General features: G+C 35.9%; 1 protein-coding gene across 1 annotated transcript in view; it reads left to right on the top strand.

The window, feature by feature from the left end:
- PCDH17 (protocadherin 17) overlaps positions 1–22,529 on the top strand; it is a 101,450-nt gene extending 78,921 nt beyond the window's left edge. Inside the window, exon 4 of the mRNA XM_032610687.1 lies at positions 21,241–22,529. Within this exon, the coding sequence (XP_032466578.1) occupies positions 21,241–21,923 (683 nt within the window). The 3' untranslated portion in view covers positions 21,924–22,529. The remainder of the gene's footprint in view (positions 1–21,240) is intronic.
- The last annotated feature ends 1,202 nt before the right edge of the window (positions 22,530–23,731 follow it).

The raw sequence follows: 23,731 nt of genomic DNA on the forward strand, positions 1-23,731 counted from the left end.
ACATATATATGTGTATATATTTATACACATATATATTGCTGTGCTTGAAAAATATACAGGTATGTTATAGCAATCTAGCAATCACTGTTATATTTATTTATGTAGCTTTACTCATGCCAGAAAAAGAAGAGGTAGCATTATTTTTGTATGGAAATGAATGGAGATGGGAGAGATAATAAAAGGAAAGACCTTAAATACATAGGAACAAAAATGTTTTATTTGTTCCTGACTTTGGAGGGTAAGCTGGGAAGTTTGACAATGTGGGCATGCACACACGCATATACACACACACACACACACACACACACACACCTGTATACAATCTTTCTTATTACCCTTAAATAGTTGTGATTTCACATTCATTAAATTATAATCAGTTGGGGAAAAGTTTTATTTTTCAATTCTATAAAAATCAAATCAACATTTATCCCCATAGAGCATTTTGGCTTTTATAATGTAAATTTCTATCCATTATTTTGTGTATTCTTAAAAATTTCTCTCTCTTAATTTGAGATCCATTTTCTGTACATGTGCACGTGTTTGTTCCCTGTGTGTGTGTGTGTGTATATACGTACACACGTGTGCTTTATTATGGCCAGCTTGCAACTTGAAACACAGGGTCGTCTGGGTGCTGTGACTGAGCACCAGGAAAACCAGTAGGTATTGTGAGGTGGATTAAGCCTTTTTTGTTTAATATCCACTAAATAGTTCTTGAAGATTTTTGCCCTTAGGCTATGCTCCTTCTATTTATTTCCATCTGGTACAAGAATGATGTGTTTTTTCATCATGTGTACAAAGGGTTCATGTATAAGTGTATGCAAGCTTGCTTTTTAGTTGTGTTTCTTTGTTGATAGTTATCTGGCATATTGGAGTTACCTTCCTATTTCAAACTTGTATAGTTTTTTAAAGTATCAAGCTAGTGAAGCTAGTGAATATTTTCCATTAACATTTATGCTGTCATAGAATTCTTCAATTTAGAACTCAGTTATTAGACCTTACTGAATGTAATCTTTTTCTATTTATATACATATATATATTTCCTTGATTATTATTATAATAGAATTATTATATACAATATAATCATTGTATATGTATGTTATAAAATAATCAGAATAACTATATCTTTCTGTTTAAATCACTATGTCCAAAATATGTGGTTTCTATAGCTACAGTTCTTACGTTTATGGTTCAGTGAGTTAATGTTAGACTGTGTACTTTTTTTTTAGATATAAATATATTTATTTATTTATTTTTGGCTGCATTGGGTCTTTGTTGTTGGATCTTCATTGCTGCACACGGGCTTTCTCTAGTTGTGGAAAGCAGGGGCTACTCTCTGTTGCGGTGCGCAGGTTTCTCATTGTGGTGACTTCTCTTGTTGCAGAGCTCGGGCTCTAGAGCACAGGCTTCAGTAGTTATGGAGCACAGGCTTAGCTGCTCTGTGACATGTGGGATCTTCCTGGACCAGGGCTTGAACCCGTGTCCCGTGCATTGGCAGGTGGATTCTCAACCACTGTGCTACCAGGGAAGTCCCAGACTGTGTACTTTTAAAATAAGTGCTTAATCTCACAATACATCATTTATATTTGGAATTTTATGTAAAATTATGTACAGATATATATGTTTTTAATAATAAAAGAACCACCGAACAGATAGGAAATTTCTATTTTCCAAGTACTTCTAACTTAGTATTTTTTCCAGTATGCATTAGTACTTACCACAATGACCATATTTACAGTAATAAGCTAGGTAATTTTCTTTTGTGATCATGTATAATTTTATCAATCCAATGAATAAACATTAAAATAAATATTTTATTAGAAATCTGCCAAATCAAGTAGTTTAATTTTAATTTAGCATGGAACTTGGATTTTAATACTAGATAATCTTAGATCAAGGAACACACTCATCTGAACCTCAAAAATTAAGTCACCTTGGGCTTCCCTGGTGGCGCAGTGGTTGAGAGTCCACCTGCCGATGCAGGGGACACGGGTTCGTGCCCCGGCCCGGGAAGATCCCACATGCCGCGGAGCGGCTGGGCCCGTGAGTCATGGCCACTGAGCCTGCGCGTCCAGAGCCTGTGCTCCGCAACGGGAGAGGCCACAACAGTGAGAGGCCCGCGTACGGCAAAAAAAAAAGTCACCTAAAAATTTAAGGTTAGAGTTATACTTTCTCAAAGTCAAGTTTTCTGTCCTTCGGGAAGACAAGTTATAATCCCAACTACGTTTCCAGTAACAGGTTCTGCATTCTCCAACTGACTTAAATCCCACAGTGCTCTAAAGGAATTTTAGAGTTCCTTCAGTTACAAGATTGCTGCCATTTTCCTAAAGATTACACAAAGAAATTTGCTGTGAAAGAATGTGTACAACTTTGACTTGTTGTTAATTTTTTTTTAATGATAGTATTGTCTAGCAAATATCTTTGGACCAGATTAAAAAGGCGCAAAGTAGTCCAGATTATGACTATTTTCATTATGATCATGGAAATGTTAAGCAGCTACTCAAAAATGACTTTCACAGCACAAAGGATCACTTCTTTCTGAGACTGAGCATACATATTTTTAAAGGGAAAAACTCAAACAGAACATGCCTGAATTAGAAAAGACCGTCTCAATGAATTCTCCCTGTGATGCCAATATAGATTTTCTTTTAGATTAGTTTAGATTACAAGTCTGAAAATAAAATAAATTCTCATACACTTATGTTTATTTCCCTGTTGTTATTACTCATGGGAGATGCACTTTACTTTTATCATCTGTTCTTTGCTTTGGGTATGGTTATCAGAGCTCAGAAAGTGCTCTCCAAGATAAGGAAGTATTTAAAACACCACTGTAGACACATTTTGACGTTTATACTGCATTATGTATGGGTAGACTTCATATTCTTTTAAAACACCTTTTAATCTTTGCTCTGATTCAAGGATAGCCTTCTCCAATAGTGTTTTGACCCTCGGTTACATTACATAGCAGGGTGATACAGAAAGCCTCACATCCTCTCCTTCTATATATGAGTTTCATGGCCTTTTTTCCCCAATTTCTTCTATATTTGTATGTGTTCTAATGATTACAAAATATTAAAGCTGTTAGTAGAAAAATGGCTTGTCATTGCCAGTAAAACCCATTACAACTTACATTTCTGTGTATTTACTCTAGAACATGGATATTGAGTATATTGATTTTGCTTACATGTTCATTCTTGAGATGACCCACTCTTAGAGGGTAAAAAACACCAGCTTCTGATAAAATTACAACACAGTAAAGGTAATAAGGACCAAATAGTTTTTGAGAAGTAATTTTGAAAACAGGTTTATTTAAAATGTCAATTAAAATGTCACTCTCTCGTTTCCTACTATTTATATATTTTTGAACTGTAATAATAGTAGCAACAATATGCTATGGTAGGATTTGTTTTAGTAAGATGAAGGCCAAATTGTTTTTGTTCAAACAGTCTATATTTTATTCTAAAGTAACCTTTGGGACACTATCAATTTTAATAGTTCTCTCAGAAAGGTTTCATTTCACAGGAGGCATTTTTGGTGAAAATACGTATTTATTATCATTTGTGTATGTGTGTAGATGCACACTGAGGATATTTAGATTCAGTTTATTTTTAAATATTTTTAACATCTTTATTGGAGTATAATTGCTTTACAAAAGTGTGTTCGTTTCTGCTTTATAGCAAAGTGAATCAGCTATACATATACATGTATACCCATATCTCCTGCCTTCTTGCGTCTCCCTCCCACCCTCCCTATCCCACCTCTAGGTGGTCACAAGTACCAAGCTGATATCCCCATGCTATGTGGCTGCTTCCCACTAGCTATCTGTTTTGCATTTGGTAGTACCAAATGTAAACTCTCTTGCCACTCTCTCACTTTGTCCCAGCTTACCCTTCCCCCTCCCCTTGTCCTCAAGTCCATTCTCTAGGTCTGAGTCTTTATTCCTGTCTTGTCCCTAGGTTCTTCAAAACCAATTTTTTTTTTAAGGTGCCATATATATGTGTTAGCATATGGTATTTGTTTTTCTCTTTCTGACTTACTTCACTCCGTATGACAGGGTCTAAGTCCATCCACCTCACTACAAATAACTCAATTTCATTTCTTTTTATGGCTGAGTAATATTCCATTGAATATATGTGCCACATCTTCTTTAACCATTCATCTGTTTATGGACACTAAGGTTGCTTCCATGTCTGGCTATTGTAAATAGAGCTGAAATAAACATTGTGGTACATGACTCTTTTTGAATTATGGTTTTCCCAGGGAATATGCCCAGTAGTGGGATTGCTGTGTCATATGGTAGTTCTATTTTTAGTTTTTTAAGGAACCTCCATACTGTTCTCCATAGTGGCTGTATCAATTTACATTCCCACCAACAGTGCCAGAGGGTTCACTTTCCACCACATCCTCTCTAGCATTTATTGTTTGTAGATTTTTTGATGATGGCCATTCTGAATGGTGTGAGATGATACCTCATTGTAGTTTCAATTTGCATTTCTCCAATGATTAGTGATGTTGAGCATTCTTTCACGTGTTTACTACTTGAAATCTGTATATCGTCTTCAGTGAAATGTCTATTTAGGTCTTCTGCCCATTTTTGGATTGGGTTGTTTGATTTTTTTTTTTAATATTGAGCTGCATGAGCTGCTTGTAAAATTTGGAGATTAATCTTTTGTCAGTTGCTTCATTTGCAAATATTTTCTCCCATTCTGAAGGTTGTCTTTTCATCTTGTTTAGGTTTTCCTTTGCTGTGAAGAAGCTTTTAAGTTTTATTAGGTCTCGTTTTTTTTGTTTGTTTTGTTTTTCTTTCCATTTCTCTAAGAGGTTGGTCAAAAAGGTTGCTGGGATGTATGTCATAGAGTGTTCTGCCTATGTTTTCCTCTAAGAGTTTTGTATAGTCTGGCCTTACATTTAGATCTTTAATCCATTTTGAGTTTATTTTGGTGTATGGTGTTAGAGAGTGTTCTAATTTCATTCTACCTGTAGCTGTCCAGTTTTCCCAGCACCACTTATTGAAGAGGCTGTCTTTTTGTCATTGTATATTCTTGCCTCCTTTATCAAAGATAAGGTGACCATATGTGCATGGTTTTTTCCATCCTGATCCACTGACCTTTATTTCTGTTTTTGGGCCAGTTCCATACTGTCTTGATTACTGTAGCTTTGTAGTATAATCTAAAATCCAGAAGCCCAATTCCTCCAACTCCATTTTTCTTTCTCAAGATTGCTTTGGCTTTTGGGGTGTCTTTTGTGTTTCCATACAAATTGTGAAAATTTTTGTTCTAGTTTTTTGAAAAATGCCATTGGTAGTTTGATGGGGATTACATTGAATCTGTAGATTGCTTTGGGTAGTATAGTCATTTTCACAAAGTTGATTCTTCCAATCCAAGAACATGGTATATCTCTCCATCTGTTTGTATCATCTTTAATTTCATCAGTGTCTTATAGCTTTCTGCATACAGGTATTTTGTCTCCTTAGGTAGGTTTATTCCTAGGTATTTTATTTTTTTGTTGCAATGGTAAATGGGAGTGTTTCTTTAATTTCTCTTTCAGATTTTTCATCATTAGTGTATAGGAATGCAAGAGATTTCTGTGCATTAATTTTGTATTCTGCTACTTTACCAAACTCATTGATTAGCTCTAGGAGTTTTCTGGTAGCATCTTTAGGATTCTCTATGTATAATATCATGTCATCTGCAAACAGTGACAGCTTTACTTCTTCTTTTCCAATTTGGATTCCTTTTATTTCTTGTTCTTATCTGATTGTTGTGGCTAAATCTTCCAGAACTATGTTGAAAAATAATGGTGAGAGTGGACAACCTTGTCTTTTACCTGATCTTAGAGAAATGGTTTCAGTTTTTCACCATTGAGAACGATGTTGGCTGTGGTTTTGTCATATATTGCCTTTATTATGTTGAGGTAAGTTCCCTCTATGCCTTCTTTCTGGAGGGTTTTTTATCATAAATGGGTGTTGAATTTTGTTGAAACGTTTTTCTTCATCTATTGAGATGATCATATGTTTTTTCTCCTTCAATTTGTTGATATGGTTTATCACATTGATTGATTTGCATATATTGAAGAGTTCTTGCATTCCTGGTTTAAATCCCACTTGATCATGCTGTATGATCCTTTTAAAGTGCTGTTGGATTCTGTGTGCTAGTATTTTGTTGAGGATTTTTGCATCTATGTTCATCAGTGATATTGGCCTGTAGTTTTCTTTCTTTTTAACATCTTTGTCTGGTTTTCATATCAGGACAGTGTTGACCTCATAGAATGAGTTTGGGAGTGTTCCTCCCTCTGCTATATTTTGGAAGAGTTTGAGAAGGATAGGTGTTAGCTTTTCTCTTAATCTTTGATAGAATTTGCCTGTGAAGCCATCTGGTTCTGTGCTTTTGTTTGTTGGAAGATTTTTAATAACAGTCTTAATTAAAGTGCCTGTAATTTGGTCTGCTTATATTTTCTGTTTCTTCCTGGTTCAGTCTCGGACACTTGTGCTTTTCTAAGAATTTGTCCATTTCTTCCAGGTTGTCCATTTTATTCCTATATTGTTGCTTGTAGTAGCCTCTCACCATCCTTTTTATTTCTGCAGTGTCAGTTGTTACTTCTTTTTCATTTCTAATTCTATTGATTTGAGTATTCTGCCTATTTTTCTTAATGAGTCTGGCTAATGATTTATCAATTCTGTTTATCTTCTGTTGGTGTGTTTAATATTGTCCCAGAGGTCTCTAAAGCTGTCCTCAATTATTTTCATTTTTTTTTCTTTATTCTTCTCTGTGGTAGTTATTTCCACTATTTTATCTTCCAGGTACTTATCCATTCTTCTGCCTCAGTTATTCTGCTATTGACTCCTTCTAGAGAATTTTTAATTTCATTTATTGTGTTGTGCATCATTGTTTGTTTGCTCTTTATTATTCTAGGTCTTTGTGAAATGTTTCTTGTATTTTCTGCATTCTCGTTCCATGATTTTTAATCATCTTTACTATCATCACTCTGAATTTATTTTCAGGTAGACTGCCTATTTCCTCTTCATTTGTTTGGTCTGGTGGGTTTTTCCCTTTCTCCTTTGTCTGCTGTGTGTTTCTCTGTCTTCTCATTTTGCTTAACTTACTGTGTTTGGGGTCTCCTTTTCACAGACTGCAGATTCGTATTTCCCGTTGTTTTTGGTGTCTGCCCCCAGTGGCTAAGGTTGTTTCAGTGGGTTGTGTAGACTTCCTGGTGGAGGGGACTGTGCCTGTGTTCTCGTGGATGAGGCTGGATCTTGTCTTTCTGGTGGGCAGGACCACAACTGTTTTTGTATTTTGGGGCACCTGTGACCTTATTATGATATTAGGGGGCCTCTCTGCTAATGGATGGGGTTGTGTTCCTGTCTTGCTAGTTGTTTGGCATAGGGTGTCCAGCACTGTAGCTTGCTGATCATTCAGTGGAGCTGGGTCTTAGCATTTAGATTGAGATCTCTGAGAGAGCTTTCACCATTTGATATTACATGGAGCTGGGAGGTCTCTGGTGGATCAATGACCTGAACTCAGCTCTTCCCCCTCAGAGGCACAGGCCTGACACCAACACCCTGTCAGTCACACATCTCAGAAGAAAGTGGAGAAAAAAAGAAAGACAGAAATCATAATATAAAGTTTTTAAAGTAAGACATTTTAAAAAATTATTAAATATAAAAAAATAAAAAGTAATAAATAAAGGCAAAAAGAAAGAAGTGAGCAGCCAAACCAACAAAACAAATCCACCAATGATAACATGCGCTAAAAACTATAGTAAGAAAAATAAAATAAAATAAAATAAAACGGACAGGCAGAACCCTAAGACAAATGGTGAAAGCAAAGCTATACAGACAAAATCACACAAAGAAGCAAACACATACACACTCAGAAAAAGAGAAAAAGGGGAAAAACTATATATCTATACATTAAAAGAAAGGAAGAGAGCAACCAAATAAATAAACAAATCTACCAATCATAATAAACTCTAAACTAAGACAAACATAAGATCAGAAGCAAATTAGATATAGAAAGCAAACCCCAAGTCTACAGTCACCAGCCCACAGCCTCAATTTTGGGATGATTTGTTGTCTATTCAGGTATTCCAGAGATGCTGGGTACATCAAGTTGATTGTGGAGATTTAATCCACTGCTGAGGCTGCTGGGAGAAATTTCCCTTTCTTTTCTTTGGTCACACAGCTCCTGGGGTTCAGCTTTGTATTTGGTCCCTCCTGTTGATGTATGTCACTTGAGGGCATCTTTTCTTGCTCACACACAATGGAGTTAAAGGAGCAGCTGATTAGGTGGCTCTGGCTCAATCAGGCTGGAGGGAGGGAGGGGTAAGTAATGTGGCGGGAGCCTGCGGAGGCAGAAGCAGGCATGGTATTTCAACCGCCTGAGGCACTCCGTGTGTTCTCCTGGTGAATTTGTCCCTGGATCACGGCACCCTGGCAGTGGTGGGATACACATGCTCCCAGAAGCGTAGTTGTAGATAGTGTCCTATGCTTGCACACAGGTTTCCTGGTGGCTGCAGTAGCAGCATTAGCATTTCATGCCCGTCTCTGGTGTCCACGCTGATAGCTGCAGCTTGTGACAGTCTCTGGAGCTCATTTAGGTGGTGCTCTGAATCCCCTCTCCTTGGACACCCCCAAACAATGGTCTCTTGCCTCTTAGGCAGTTCCAGACATTTTCTCAGACTCCCTCCTGGCTAGCTGTGGCACATTAGCCCGCTTCAGGCTGTGTTCATGCAACCAACCCCAGTCCTCTCCTTGAGATCTGACCTCTGAAGCCAGAGCCTCAGCCCCCAGCCCCCACCCGGCCTGGAGTGTGGGTAGACAAGGATCTCAGGCTGGTGAGTGCTGGTCGGCACTGATCCTCTGTACGGGAATTTCTCTGCTTTGCCCTCTGCACTCCTGTTGCTGCGCTGTCCTCCGTGTCTCGGAAGCTTCCTGCCCCCTGTCCCCCACTCCCCCCTCCCCACACCCCTGTCTCCGTCAGTGAAGGGGTTCCCTAATGTGTGGAAACTTTTCCTCCTTCACAGCTCCCTCCCCAAGGTGCAGGTCCCATCCCTATTCTTTTGTTTTGTTTTGTTTGTTTGTTTGTTTTGTGGTACACGGGCCTCTCACTGTTGTGGCCTCTCCCGTTGCAGAGCACAGGCTCCTGATGCGCAAGCTCAGCAGCCATGGCTCACGGGCACAGCCGCTTTGTGACATGTGGGATCTTCCCGGACTGGGGCACGAACTTGTGTCCCCTGCATTGGCAGGCGGGCTCTCAACCACTGTGCCACCAGGAAAGCTCCCATCCCTATTCTTTTGTCTCTGTTTTTCCTTTTTCCTTTTGCCCTACCCAGGTACTTGGGGAGTTGCCTTTTGGAAAGTCTTAGGTCTTCTGCCAGAATTCAGCAGTTGTTCTATAGGAGTTGTTCCACATGTAGATGTATTTCTGATGTATTTGTGGGGAGGAAGGTGATCTCCACATCTTACTCCTCCACCATCTTGAAGGTCTCCCCCCAACACTGGTCATTTTGGGGATCACTGTTGTCATCTGGCTTTGGGAGAGGGGAAAGGGAGTGTCAGAACTACATCTCTACCATTTACTTTCAGTCTCAAAGTAACAGAACATGGTGGGCTATTTGCTTAACAGTATATTGGTCCCTCTATATTTCTACCTCCCCTCCATGAATCATGTGGATACATTTGTAAAACACAAAGCAGACCTTGGGGGAACAAGAATATTGCTTCAGACTCAGCTCCCATCCTCATCTATACTCTAGTACAATAATCCAGGTCATTTTCAAAGTGAATAAATGTAGAATATACCCACAGCCTTTCTAACTGTCCTTGGCATGCCCTTGGGTTTTTTTGCACAGAGAAGTCTTCAAGGAGATCTCCTTCTAGAATACTAGATCAGAAGGGGTGCCAACGTCCTCCATTAAATATCCTCTACTCTTCTCCTTCTCCCAATCTTTGGTCCCTAAGGATGAGATTGGAACAGTATAGTCACACTTAACTCCATCACCCTTAATGCTCCACAACACTTGGGCTACAAACTTCATATTTCATTAAGCAATGACTTTCAAACATTTTCTAATTGATGTCGGTATATGGTAAACCAGAACGTGTGTGTGTGTGTGTGTGTGTGCACGTGTGTTATTAAATTGAAACAAAGCTTTTATAAGCAATCTTGCCTTTACTCTCTATTTTTATACCTTTGTCTATTTCACTTAAAAAAATTTAGTTACAACCAGAAAATTGATTTCAAGATCTATTGATGAGTCTCTACCATGGTTTAGAAAGTCACACCATCCTACTACCATAGAGCAAGAAGGTTCATAGTTTAGCTCTAATTAGAACAAACTCTACTATATAATAGACCAGCAGATTTAGATCTTGGTTTGTATATGAGGTTTAAGGAAATTTTTAAAAATCATTCTTAAAAAATCCTCAACACCTGGCTTTCACAGATATTATCTTGCTAAAAGAGGGAATATAAAAGTATTAAGATCCAGCTTGAGACTCAAAATATCTATCCCAAATTAGTGGTCTACAAACTTTTTCTTAAAGGTCCAGATGTTATATACTTTAGGCTTTGTAGGCCATACAATCTCTTTTGTAGCTATTCACTTCTGCCCTTGTATCATGAACATAGTCATAGATAATATGTAAAAAAATGACTGACTGTGGCCCCGTATTCTAATAAAACTGCATTTAACAAAATAGGTGGTAATTTGCCTATTATTGTTCTAAATAAAAGTATCTTATTTTTTTCTCTCATAACAGTATATTCTCCAGGAGTTGTTGTACATATAGATGTATTTCTGATGTATTTGTGGGGAGGAAATTGATCCCCACATCTTACTCCTCCACCATCTTGAAGGTCTCTCCTCAGTTTATTTTTAAATTATTGTAATATAATAATTTTTGTAAGAATTATTTAAGGAAAAGTATAGTTTCATATATTTTTCCCACAGCTTTAAATCTTGAAAGAAAACATGTTTTTTTTTTACTTATTTCTTTTAAAAAATTACATTTTTAAAAATACTCATCTGAGCAAGGCACCCATCTGTTCTTTTGGAAGCATGTCCATCTAATTTAAGGTAACTTAATTGAAACTTTAGATCTATCTCTAGAGTAGAGTTCTATGAATTTAATGAATAGACTTTGGAGACCAGAATATCATTAAAATATTATAATATTAAAATCTTTTTTTAAAAATCCATCTTCTGGGACTCCCAAATCCTATTGGCAAGCATTGATTACTAAATAATAAGTAAGAGAGGATTAGTTGCATCTGAATTAACTCTGTTTTCTGAGAATGCCAGAAATGATACTGATTCCGTTTACTTGTCTCTAGCAATTGAAAAAAAAAGCACTAGAAACAAGGTGAACAGTAGGATTTAAACTAGTAAATAGAAATACATCCCAACAGAAACCAGATAGCTGGCAGGAGAGAAAAACTAGTAAGACGATCTTGCTTCCTTTTTACAAAGAGTTCAGCTTAATAGGCATGTTTTCATTGACCTTCCTTAATAATTACCACTTTGCTAGGAGAATGACTTGAATTTTTGCTGTATTCATCCATGTCATCAAAAACAGTGTCATTATCAGAGATGGTTTTAGCTTACACAGGTGATAAAAGCATAAGGAAAACATCTCCTCCATAGTAGTATATTTAAATAGTTTTGGGTCTGAAACTCACAGTATTGTTTAAGTCGCTAGAATTTTAAATTTGCCCCTGTAAACCAAACAGTTTTTACAAACTACTGCATGCCAGAGCATAGGTTTCTCACTGCATATAAATCAGGCTTTTTTGGAAGCTGCATTAACCCTTTCAAGAATCTAAAATTACAAGGACTTATTAATTAATTCATATGTTGATGGTAGCTGTCAGATAAAGCATAAAATACAGAGGCAACTACCTTAAAACAAAAGAGAGAAACTGGCACATTTGACCCAACAATGCAGTAGAATCAAAAAAAAAAAAAAAAAAAAAAAGGCCAAAAGGAGAAACCTAGGAGAGATGAAAGAAATTTAATAGATGCTGAGGTGTAGGTTTTTTAGAATACTCACTGTTTACATAATTTAAAATTATAAAGAGATGATTACTTAAACATAGATTTTAAATTCAATAACAATGTCTCTGGTTTAAAAAATTCCTTTAAGGGGTAAATATTCTGACTTCCATGTTTCAGTGGATATATGTCAAGTAGGATTTATTTATTTTATTGAAAATGGTACCCTCAGTAATAAATAGAAAGCTTCAGAATTTTATATCAATATGGTATTTAACAGATAGATCTGATGTTACTTTAAATACTGTGTATCTCATAGCAAAAGAGAGCTATTATGTATAACTTTGTTTAGGTCCTGGGATCATTCTGAAAACTGGCGAGACACTCTCATAAATGAATTGAGTAATTTGTAAGGGGTGGTCATTCTTATTATAGCTTACCAATAGTATTTGATACCTTTTAAATTTCATCTTCCTTTATATCAATGGTAGCATTCTGTTCAAATTCAGAAGTGTGACTATTGAGTGTATTCTCAAGGAATAGAGCATGTAAGAATATACTAGGACCTCAGAGTCTTGATCCTCCAGAGGCATAAGGAACTTGATGAGGCAAACAGATTAAAATATAAGAGTCAGGGAGCAACGCTAGAGTATGTAATGCAATTGGAAAATTGTGGCATAATCTTTGTCCAAAATAGAAATGAGTATTTTGGAGAATATTTTCATTAATTATTTATTCTTCTTGAGATCCAGAATAAATTTTGAAAGTTTTCTGAGATTCAACATCTACCTACCTTATTTGTGGCCATGTTCCTTGCCTTGTAGGAGTGTTTATTACCTCTCTTCTAGATACATATAATGATCTTCTTTCTTCCAGACCTTCCCTCTTCTGGCCTTCTAGAATCCTTTAAGCTTTCTGATATGTGATCATATGCAATCTTATGGTTGGTTAATAATAATAGCAAATTTGAGAAAGCAGGAAGGGAGATAAAGTAGATGTAGGAAGAAAAAAAATAGTTTTCTAATGCAGAACTATAAAATTCAGGATTTATATTGTTAATACACAATATCAGTTGAATCAACATACATTGTCTTTCTTTAGTTTAGGAGAAGTGGGGTGAGATGCAAGCAGAATGGGGTAGGACTGGAGTTGGAATGATGGTGCCAGAGCTATGACAGGTCCTTTGTGCTCTGTTGGAGATAATCCTGGTTGGAACCCAAACGCTAGATACCTGTACCAGAAGTAATGCTGATTTGAATACTACTTGCTCTGTGACCAAGCAGTTTTTTAGGCTCATAAATGTTGTTCAGTACTGCTCAGTCAAGCTCCTAAGTATTTCAAGAATCTTCTGAGATGTACAATAAATTACTCAAATACCTATATTAGTGTTCCATTACCCGTTAAACTAAATTCGGTCTTTTATTCAGAGCTTTTCCATTTTCTTTTACATTCTAGCCAGTTTTTCCCTTGTTACTTTGTTTTTAGGCATTGCAATATACATCTTTTGACCTACAAATCTGCTCTCTTATCACCCTGTGAAACGCATATTTCTGTGTGGTAATCATTTCACTTTCTAATCTCTTTACCTAGATCACCCTATCCCTGCTCTCCACTGTCTGTTGAAACCCTGATCATCTCTTGAATTGCAAATCAAGCACCACTTCTTCTAAAAAGCCTTTCACCATGTTACAATCTACACTTTTCTCTGTATTTCTGTTTGACATTCATATAACATAGTTCAAAATGTAACGAATCATGAATTATTTCTCTTATGGTGGTTTCAAATCAAGTTTCTAGTTTCTAATGAAACTGTAAACTCCTTGGTAAAGAGATACAGCCTTCCAGACTGGAGAATTTTAGAGGTGGGTAAACGTGGGTTCATTTACCACAAACCTTTACTTGAGACAACACCTGTTCCACAACATTCTTTCAAAGATGCCTTTACTTGAAAACTTCCAATTCACAAAGTTGATGTTTAGTTCATTCTTACCTTATGAATGACTGAGTATAATTCCTTTAACTGCTGAATTACACACATCTACTACTCCCAATGAATTTGAGCTGTCTTTACTCTGGTGGGGCGTTTGAGTTATACTGTTTTTCCTTGATAGGTTATGTCAGAGTCCTTTTCTCAAAAAAGCAAAAATATAAACAAAAACAAAAACTTGTTCCATTTAGTATAGAATTGAGTTGCAGAGTCAGTTCTCCTGAGCGTACCTGTTAAGAAAGAGATGACCTTATTTATCTGTGCCTTCACTTCTAAGCATCTGCTACTAACCCAGGGGATGGCTGCACCTACAGTATGGGACTGGGGAAGGGTGGCAGCTAAATTTTGAATGTTAATTTCAGGACACTGTGCCACAGGACACAATTATATTTGTGCCATAGGTTCTCAATATGTGGTTTAGATTCTCATTTTTTTTTTTTCGGGTGCTTCCATATCAGATTTCCTTATATCCTTTTGCTTTCATTCCTTAACATATGTTTCCCTTTAATTTCATTTTTCTTCATCTCAGAGCATTATCTGTGGTTGTCAGTATTTATGCCAGAAAATTCATTCTAATAGACCTATTATTATGTCCAAAGGGTCACAAACACTTGAAACCATCCCCAAAGGTGTGCAGGTGCATTGAATAGTAAGTGCAAATGCTCCCAGCATTCCAAATATCCAGCCGCAGTTGGATTCAGTTGAATGTGATACAGGGCAGTGGTTTCTGGTGTCTGAATGAAGTTGTGGCGATACATTCAGAAGGGTTGTGTGATGTAATTGCACGCCAGAGGATTGGTACTTCTAAGCTGCCACGGTTTGACTATTTGTTAGCATTATTATAACCTCCTTTTCAAAATGTGCTCTCTGCCTATCAAAAGCAGATAGAATGGCATTTCACAACTGAGGTAAATTCTGGAAGCCAGATCAGCAGTACATATACCTAAAAATATATACATTTCGCTCATAGTATTTTTATTCCATGAACTATGTTTCTAAATTATTATTTCTTATGACCAATTATTAGGAAATATTTTAAGTTCCTGGAGTCTAGTACCCAGTGTTTTACCATTATATTACTGCCAACACGTGAACAAGCATGCTCATGAAATGAGCATATTGTAACAAGATATGTGATCTTACATTAAAAAATAAAAGAAGCAAAAACATATCCCACATCTGTGTATTTGTATATCAGTTATTTGATTAGTAGAACAGCCTAGATCACTGTGCACAAGTGAGAAACATGGGAAATACAAGACAATAGATGAAAGATCACTTGGCTAAATAAAGTGATTGTACTCTGATGCAACATTTTCCCTTACCCTTCTCTTTTTTTCCCTGAATAAGGGATACACCAAGGTTATTAAAAATTGTACTAAAATTAAGCCTGGAAGTCATGTGAATACTAGCAGAAGAAATAGCATGCGATAAAATTATAATATTAGGATACTTGTTTCTTTTTATTCCCCGACACAGAGAAAGACGTTTTGAGACAACTTTCCAATGCTGTCTCTAGAAATAATATTGAAAGTGAAATTTTTATCCCCTCATAGTCAGATAGTGTGAAATCAGAAGGTTTAATTTTAACTAATATGCTAGTAAATGAGACATAGAAATCAAAAATGGAAATAATTTGAATGAATATAGATTGTTAAAGTGCCATTTATATGGAATGACTCACCCTATCATCATAACAAGTGTAAGGGGTTTATAGGATGGTAAAGGGAAGTAAGTGAATAATCATTAACATTGCCAAAAAAAGAGAGAACTGTATGTGGCAGAAAACTGTCAGTTTGCAGGATATTATGAATTATGTCAATTTACTGAAGAAACATTTTATTAGAGGTTTGTTGAACTGTATTCTGACAAGATTTCTATTTTAGTATTGGTGTTTTTTTCTCTGATATGTTAGAATATATTTGGATTAATTGTAATTTGCTGTGCTCATAGAGAAGTGTGTGTACATGTGTAAAATTGTGTGTGTGTGTTTGTGTGCACTGAAGAAAGAAAAAGGCAGTGAAGCAAGCTGTAGTTACATCATTAAAAGCTTTCAGTAGAAAACTGGTGTACACGAACTGTCAGTCTAAGGTCCTGGCTTGCCATTGTTTACTAGTAGATAATCTGTGATGGGCGTCAACTTTAAGTTTTGTAGAGTTAATCTCCAGAACATTTGGGCCAGCCATAAATATAGATGGGTGTCAGCTTTCTGCTTTCCCAGACAGCTAATTACGTGTTATGAAAGCTTACACTGGTGAAAGAAGGTAAAATAGAAATACAAAAGAAAAGTGAGAACAAATAAAAAATGAACTTCATTTATAGAGCTCTCTACTTGGAAACGACTCCAATTTTAAGGTGCTGTTAGAAACAGGAGCAACCACCACACTAACAGAAGAGCACTATTCCTATTTAAAGCTATTTACAGAGCTGAAATAAAACCATTTTGTTGACAGTCGTAAAGTACAGAAAACTCTCTCCAATAGCCTTCCCCACAACCACAACAATTTAGAACTTCCTCACTGATGTTCTGATTAATGGATTTTGGTTTTCAGATTTCTACGACACAGACGTTTATTTCTTCATTATAAAAATTAAATCAGATGCATATCTGAAACTCTTATTCTAGAAATAATAAGCATGTTTTCAGTTGTACAGATATGTGGGCTCTGGAGGAAACAGGAAATGAAACTAAGGGGAGGAAATCCTTTTATGTTTTCTAATATTTCCCTAAGTGTTAACAAATTAGTTGCTAAGTATCTTTCTTTGGGTTATGTGGTATAATGCTTTGAAGACAGGGAAAATAAGCTTATCTTTTGATTTGTGATAAATTCCTTCCTGAGAGTGAGACAGACTGTAGTAAAGAGATAGATTTACTCTAAAGAAATTTCATGACGTGGCTCCTCGAACTGTGTTTCTTCGGCAGTGAACAGTTCCGAGTCACAACACGCAAGGGTTTTCTCCTGACTTTTCCGAAAATAACTATGTTCAATAGAGGCCCCTTAATCTTTGTTAATCTTTGATGGTTTAAATAGTGTTTTGGCTTCAAATTTTAATCTTCTACATTGTAATTATTGACACCTCTTACCCATCTTGAAATGGCTGTGTACTCTTCATGATGTAGTGACATTACAAGGTTAAAATCACATTGTGGACATTAAGTTCTGGTAACCTTTGTCGAAGATCGCTAAAATACAATAATTTGGGAGCAGATAATTTGATGTTTTACCTAAATATTTTTTTCCTCATATATATGTAACTTTCACAATGCCTGTTCCTTTGAAGGTATATTTTGGCCAAAAATGTTTGTTTGCCTTATATCTTTAAGTTATTAAACAGTTTAATCTAGGTTAAAAAAAAGAGAGAGAGCTTTCAGATCTGTTGGCTAATATGAATTTGCAGATTTCATACATCTTTATGCCTAAATCAACTTGAATTATATAAAATTCTAAAATCAGTAGTCAAGTTGTTTATCCAGTCAGAGGTTTCACACTCATAGTTGAAGGGCATAGGGAAAGATTAAAAGGTTGTTTATTGGTGATTTTAAATAAAAAGATTTATACATACATGTAAATTATATACAAGGTTTTATATTTATAAATATATTTATATATATGTTTTATATATATCTGCTATCCTTTATATTACAAATATATAACTTTCCTGTGTATTTTATTCATTCATCTGTATTTCTCTTATGGTAGTTACTGATTTTTAATTTTCAGGAATGCATTGGACATGCATTTGAGTTTTTAAATTTTGTTTGGACTATTTCCTGGAGAAAGCTCAATTTTATTACACACATGCAAATAAAGATCTACACGTGTGTGTGTGTGTGTGTGTGTGTGTGTGTGCATGTATAGTTTATGGTGGCAGCTGAACTGCAAGTACTTACAGTAATTTAAGTGATTATATCTTTTGAAAAAGATCATATAAATTAAGATGCAAAATTGAACTAATTAAGATGACTGTGTTTATATCCCTCCCCTTGGGAGCTTTTATAATAGTCAGAAGTGACTATAGTAGTATAGAAAATGATTCTTAATGCTAAACAAGTATTTAAATTTCTGATTGTCACATGATCCTTCAGGGAATTTTACACTTAAAAGATTAGACACTGTAAACTTTCTCTATAGACAGAACTGCCCAGATTTCTAGCTGTCGGACTTCAGAGTTGTTTTCACTTTGCAATATAAATATGCTTATCTCTCAGTTTCTCTCATCTATATACCATTTGGATTATCCCATCTTTCTTGGCAAGGGGTGCATTCTGTGAAAGGGTTATTATGTTATACTAAGGAAAGGACAAAAATGAGGGTAAATAATTTCTTTGTAATCCCAGATTGGTCCAGAAGAAAAAATGAATCTTGGATCAAGCATCTCTAAATTTGTTTTCTGTCCAGGATCCCTAAATTTGTTTTTTGATACAAATATGTAATCTATGCAAATAGTGGCTGTCTGTGTAATTTGCTTCTTTTTCATTTTTATAGTTCATAATTCAACATACCTGTTTCGGGATTCGTTTTCCCTAAGGTACAGAAAGAAGCTATTATCTACCTTTACAGTCCTAGGGCTTGAGAAAATCCTCCACACTATTATTCTTTATTATACACACTTAGTTTATTGAGTGGATTTTTAAAAATATAATAGAAGGTGTGCATAGCAGAAATCCTCCCAATACGACTCCCCTTCCTTTAAGCCCCTCCTCCCTCACTCCTCCCTCCATCCTTCCCTCTCTCCCCTCACTTTGGTTTCCTTCTCGCCTCTCTTTTTCTTTCATTTTTTTCCATTTTATCTACTTTTTTGGTCTAGCTAGTAATTCATTATGTACTACCTATGTCTCTTTTATGTGTCTACCTAGTCATCTATTTATTTATGTCACTTCAGAAATAATTCTACTCTCTCAAAAATTCTTATTTGACCCTTGGCAGTTATAGTTCATTTTATGTTCTTAGTTTCTGCAGCTTGTACAGAAGGGTCCATTTGATTTTCTTCACTGTATGTGAAATGCGGCTGTCAAAATTACAGTCTAATGACAAGGTGAACAGCATATAATGTGTCATAATCAATACTCAAAATTTGCTCCCTAGGATGTGACATGAAGTCAAGTAGAAAAAGCTGCAGAGTTTCAGTAGTGAAGTGCAAACAATAATTTTATGTTGATGGTTTCAAATTCAAGGTCAATTTACACTTTAATAAATCTGCATTATTCTGTCCTGTTCACTCTATTCTTAAATTCATAGTGAATTCATTCAAAGCTGGGCTATCGAAATTGCTGAAATTGAGGCCAGTCAATATTGAAAAATAAAATTATGTTAGTGTCTTTCAAAGAGAGTGTATGAGTTGTAAATGAAGTTTTTAAAAATCACAAATCTAAAAGATACAAAAATATTAGCAAGTGAAATAGTAAAGTTTTCTACTGTATTTTTGAAGGATAAGATTAGTTGAATGAAATGATATGTATTTTTTTTTCTAACACTTACTGACACAGGCATAATATTGAAGATTCACTTTCAGAATAGGTAATGAAAACAGATACCTGATAGTAAACTTTTCTGATATCCTGTTGTTTAAATTCTGCTCTACTTTAAATCTGCACAGGGAGGCTTCTAGAAAATTTTAAATGCCTAGATTCTTTTGCTTCTGTTTGTGTCCATCTGTCTGACAACCTTTCAAATCATAGATAGTATTTGAGTCTGTGTGTAGATAGTTCAGTTTGAGACTACATTTCAGCATTCTTGCCTGCATTACATAATAAACTTAACATATTTTATTCACTCCTAGGTAAATATATGTTTAAAAGTAAGACAAAATTAAAATAGAGACAAGCCATGTAGATACTTCTTTTTAACATTTCAAGTGTGAATATTGATACATGCTATGAAATACCACAGAATTTTTGTTCTGTCAAAAGACCATTTTGATTCTTTTTTAAAAGAGTTTAGTTTCATAGGAAATTATTTTATCCTAAAACTTTTTGAGATAATTAAGGTATGGTTTATTTTTTTTCTTTTTGTATAAGGAATTTTCTGTGTGTTTTAAGTACAGACTCAGATTTTGTATATGACTTTGAAAAGTAACTGTATAAATTTATCAGCACTATTAAATTTGCTGTTTTTTCCCTTGCACACAGGACACTATACATTATGAAGATCCTCTCGCATCAATTAAATGGCAATCCCAAGGGTTCCAAATGAGTAGGGAATTCTATTCCCATCACATAGAGTTAAACTGTAAATATCCTCTCCTGAAAAAAAGGTCCCTGATTTAAAAAGGATCATTAAACATAAGGAAAATAATGATTTGTAGGTGAAAGGGACAACTGGGAAGATGTAGTTCAAAGTTATCTTTTAAAATATTGAGTTCATGGACATATGCAGCTGTTGTCATAATGAAGGAATTTTCTTTCATATTTTCTTGTTCAGCATCTTTGAAATAGTGATCGTTAAACAGTACTTTATTTAGATTATCTACATGCTTATCACAAAAGAGAGAAGCAAAAATTCTCACAGAAATCATTATCATTTAGAATTGAAATCATGATTTGTCATTCATTCTGAACTATATCTGTTTACAAAATACATTTTCACCTACTTACACCAAAAACAAAAAGCTGAAGTGAAGAAAACTGATTACATGATCCATACGCAAATCTACTACAATAGCAATGTGCACTTTTTGACAAGCTTATTCATAACACATTCAGATAGAAAATTCCATTTGCTACTCTTCAGTAGGAAAAGCAGGCTTTTAAAGGAAAACCTTATTTCATGACTGTCACCAAAATAACAATTACAAGCAAAACAGGGATAAAACATTAAAAAAAAATAGCAGCTTAGGACTTTTTATGGAAGTTTGTGATTCAGTTTTTGCACTGTTATTTGATTTCAAAAATTAAACCTGGTAATCCTTTTTGAAGTTCCCTATTTCCAGGATGGGTTATACAGAACAAAGACTAACTGATATCCCCAGGAGATTAGTTTACAGTGATATTCTACTCTACTTAGAATGATTCTCCAGTGGCCACTTTTACTTCATCCCAGGCTATGGAAATTTGTTAATACCTAGAGAATAGACTTAAATAAAACCGTTGTCTCAACCAGCAGGTTTATGCAACCATCCTGAAATGTTTTAATTATTGTTTTCTTTTCCTTTTTAATTTAGAGATCAGAGGTCAAGCAAACCCAGGGAGAGCTGATCGCAGCCTTTGTAGAACTGTAAAGGCATCCTTAATGATTGGATTTGCTGTCCTCTCTTTTGTTTTGCAGAACCAGAAGAGTGTGTTAATTGCACAGATGAATGCCGAGTGCTTGGTCATTCTGACAGGTGTTGGATGCCACAGTTCCCTGCAACCAATCAGGCTGAAAACGCAGATTACCGCACAAATCTCTTTGTACCCACAGTTGAAGCTAATGTTGAGACTGAGACTTACGAAACTGTGAATCCCACTGGGAAAAAGACTTTTTGTACATTTGGAAAAGACAAGCGAGAGCACACGATTCTCATTGCCAATGTGAAACCTTATTTAAAAGCCAAACGTGCCCTGAGCCCTCTCCTCCAAGAGGTCCCCTCAGCATCAAGCAGCCCAACCAAGGCATGCACCGAGCCTTGCACCTCAACGAAAGGCTCCCTGGATGGCTGCGAAGCAAAGCCAGGGGCTCTGGCCGAGGCGAGCAGCCAGTACTTGCCCACTGACACTCAGTATCTGTCCCCCAGCAAGCAACCGAGAGACCCTCCCTTCCTGGCTTCTGAGCAGATGGCAAGGGTCTTCGCCGATGTGCATTCGAGAGCCAGCCGGGATTCCAGTGAAATGGGCGCTGTCCTGGAGCAGCTTGACCACTCTAACAGAGATCTGGCCAGAGAGCCGGTGGATGCAGAGGAAGTCGTGAGAGAAATCGACAAGCTTCTGCAGGACTGCCGGGGAAATGACCCTGTGGCTGTGAGAAAGTGAAAAAAAAAAAAAAAAAGCATTGGCATTTTCTTGTCTCTTCTGTTGATTTAAAAATGACCCCTCCTGGTGAAAACCCCATTTTACAGGGATAAAGAAAGACCGATGCTGCTTTAAGGCTTTTAGTGAACATCTGAAGTGCCCACAAGTATGTTCTTTTCACTGCTGTTTCTTTTTCAGAAATAACAATGGCTTTGTTTTGACCAAACTTATATTAGGACAGAATTAATGATGTTCAAAGAGGAAAGAAAAACAGAGAAGAAAAAAGAGAGAAGAAAAAGGAGGATGAGGAGGCAAGTTACCTTGTGACTATCTGTTAGGAAGGTATGCAGTGTGAGAATGGAAGTTTTTTTCTCATTGCTCTAAGACTGTACTCCGTGATTTATTCTGACGTAACTGTTTACCTATAAACCCCATACAAAGCAGGGTCATAATTTGTGATCTGTGGTAGAATTTCTAGCAGTCACCACAGGCTTCTACTGAAAGTCCTGAAACGACCTTGCAGTAGTCCAAGCTACACCAAACATTAACACATATTTGTGGTAAACATTTCTGTATAAAGTTACCTGCCATGCATAGAAACACAGAAAACATTCCATAACATTAGTCAAAAAAAATTAAAAACTGAGTCATTTGTAAAACACCTCATAACGTATAAAAGTTAAATGTAAAAAAGTATAGTCCATTTTGTCCTGCACACACGTAGACTAATTCACTTCATGAAAGGAGAAGAAAATTTAAAGGTGTAAAATGCCTCTTTAGCATTTTAGTGTCCAACAAACATATAAATAATGATGGATATGTTTTAAATTTGACCTAGAAAAGTTCTGAAAAATAGTTACCATTGAGTAATGATATTCAGAGACAATTAACATGAATGATATGTTTTATTCATTTGTGGACACTAAAATAGCTCAGGAATGCGAAAACGTCTTAGACATACACAAATCACATGACCATTTAAATGTGCAAATGTAAGAAGATTCAATGTGTTTACATCAAATGACATATTTTTATTGATTTATTGCAGATTCAGTGCATATGAGCCAAATTGTTGAGTGTATAAGAGCTATATTGTGTATTTTATTAAATTAATATATAGTTGTGTTGCAAAAATATTTGGGCTTATATTGTAAATGGCAAGTGTTGCCTTGGTAGCTGTCGAACTCTATGAGTTTTGTTTTTTCCTGCTTCCATTTCCCCATGGAGTGTTGGAAGCAGTGCCTCAGAGCAAAGTCTCTTGTTTAATGTAGAGTCTACCAAGTACTACAGTACATAATCTGTTCAAAATGTGTTTGAGTGAGCTGATGGAGCTAACTGAAAGGTCAAAAAATACATCTGTCAGTCATGGTTATGTACAAGTCCTTCGTGGAAGCTTTTATTAAAGTCATGCTAAATTACAAGAATTACATTTGTACCAATACCTGAAACTTCTTCATGTTTTTTCAATAGCATACAGCTGCTACCTATGTAGATATCATATTGTTGATTGGTTCTCAAAAGTATCTTAAGTGGTTCAAGATGTGTGTCCCCATTATATTTCAAAACCATGCAAAATGCTTTAATGCATGTGTGGTACCACCACTGGTTACTTGCATTGTGTAGTGTTTTACAAGAGGTCTGGGTCTTAACAAAATGTTTGCCTTTTTTTCCCGCGCTCTTCTGCCTCTTTTTATTGGTGTCCCTTGAGAACAATACACTGTCTATTCCTTCATTTTCTTGCACCTTTCCTTGTGACATTTAGCGTGTTTCAAACTTACTTCCATATGAGGCTAGGAAACCTCAAATTTCAGGAATTGGGAAAAATAAAA

This window comes from Phocoena sinus, chromosome 18, assembly GCF_008692025.1.
Source record: "Phocoena sinus isolate mPhoSin1 chromosome 18, mPhoSin1.pri, whole genome shotgun sequence".
NCBI lineage: Eukaryota > Metazoa > Chordata > Mammalia > Artiodactyla > Phocoenidae > Phocoena > Phocoena sinus.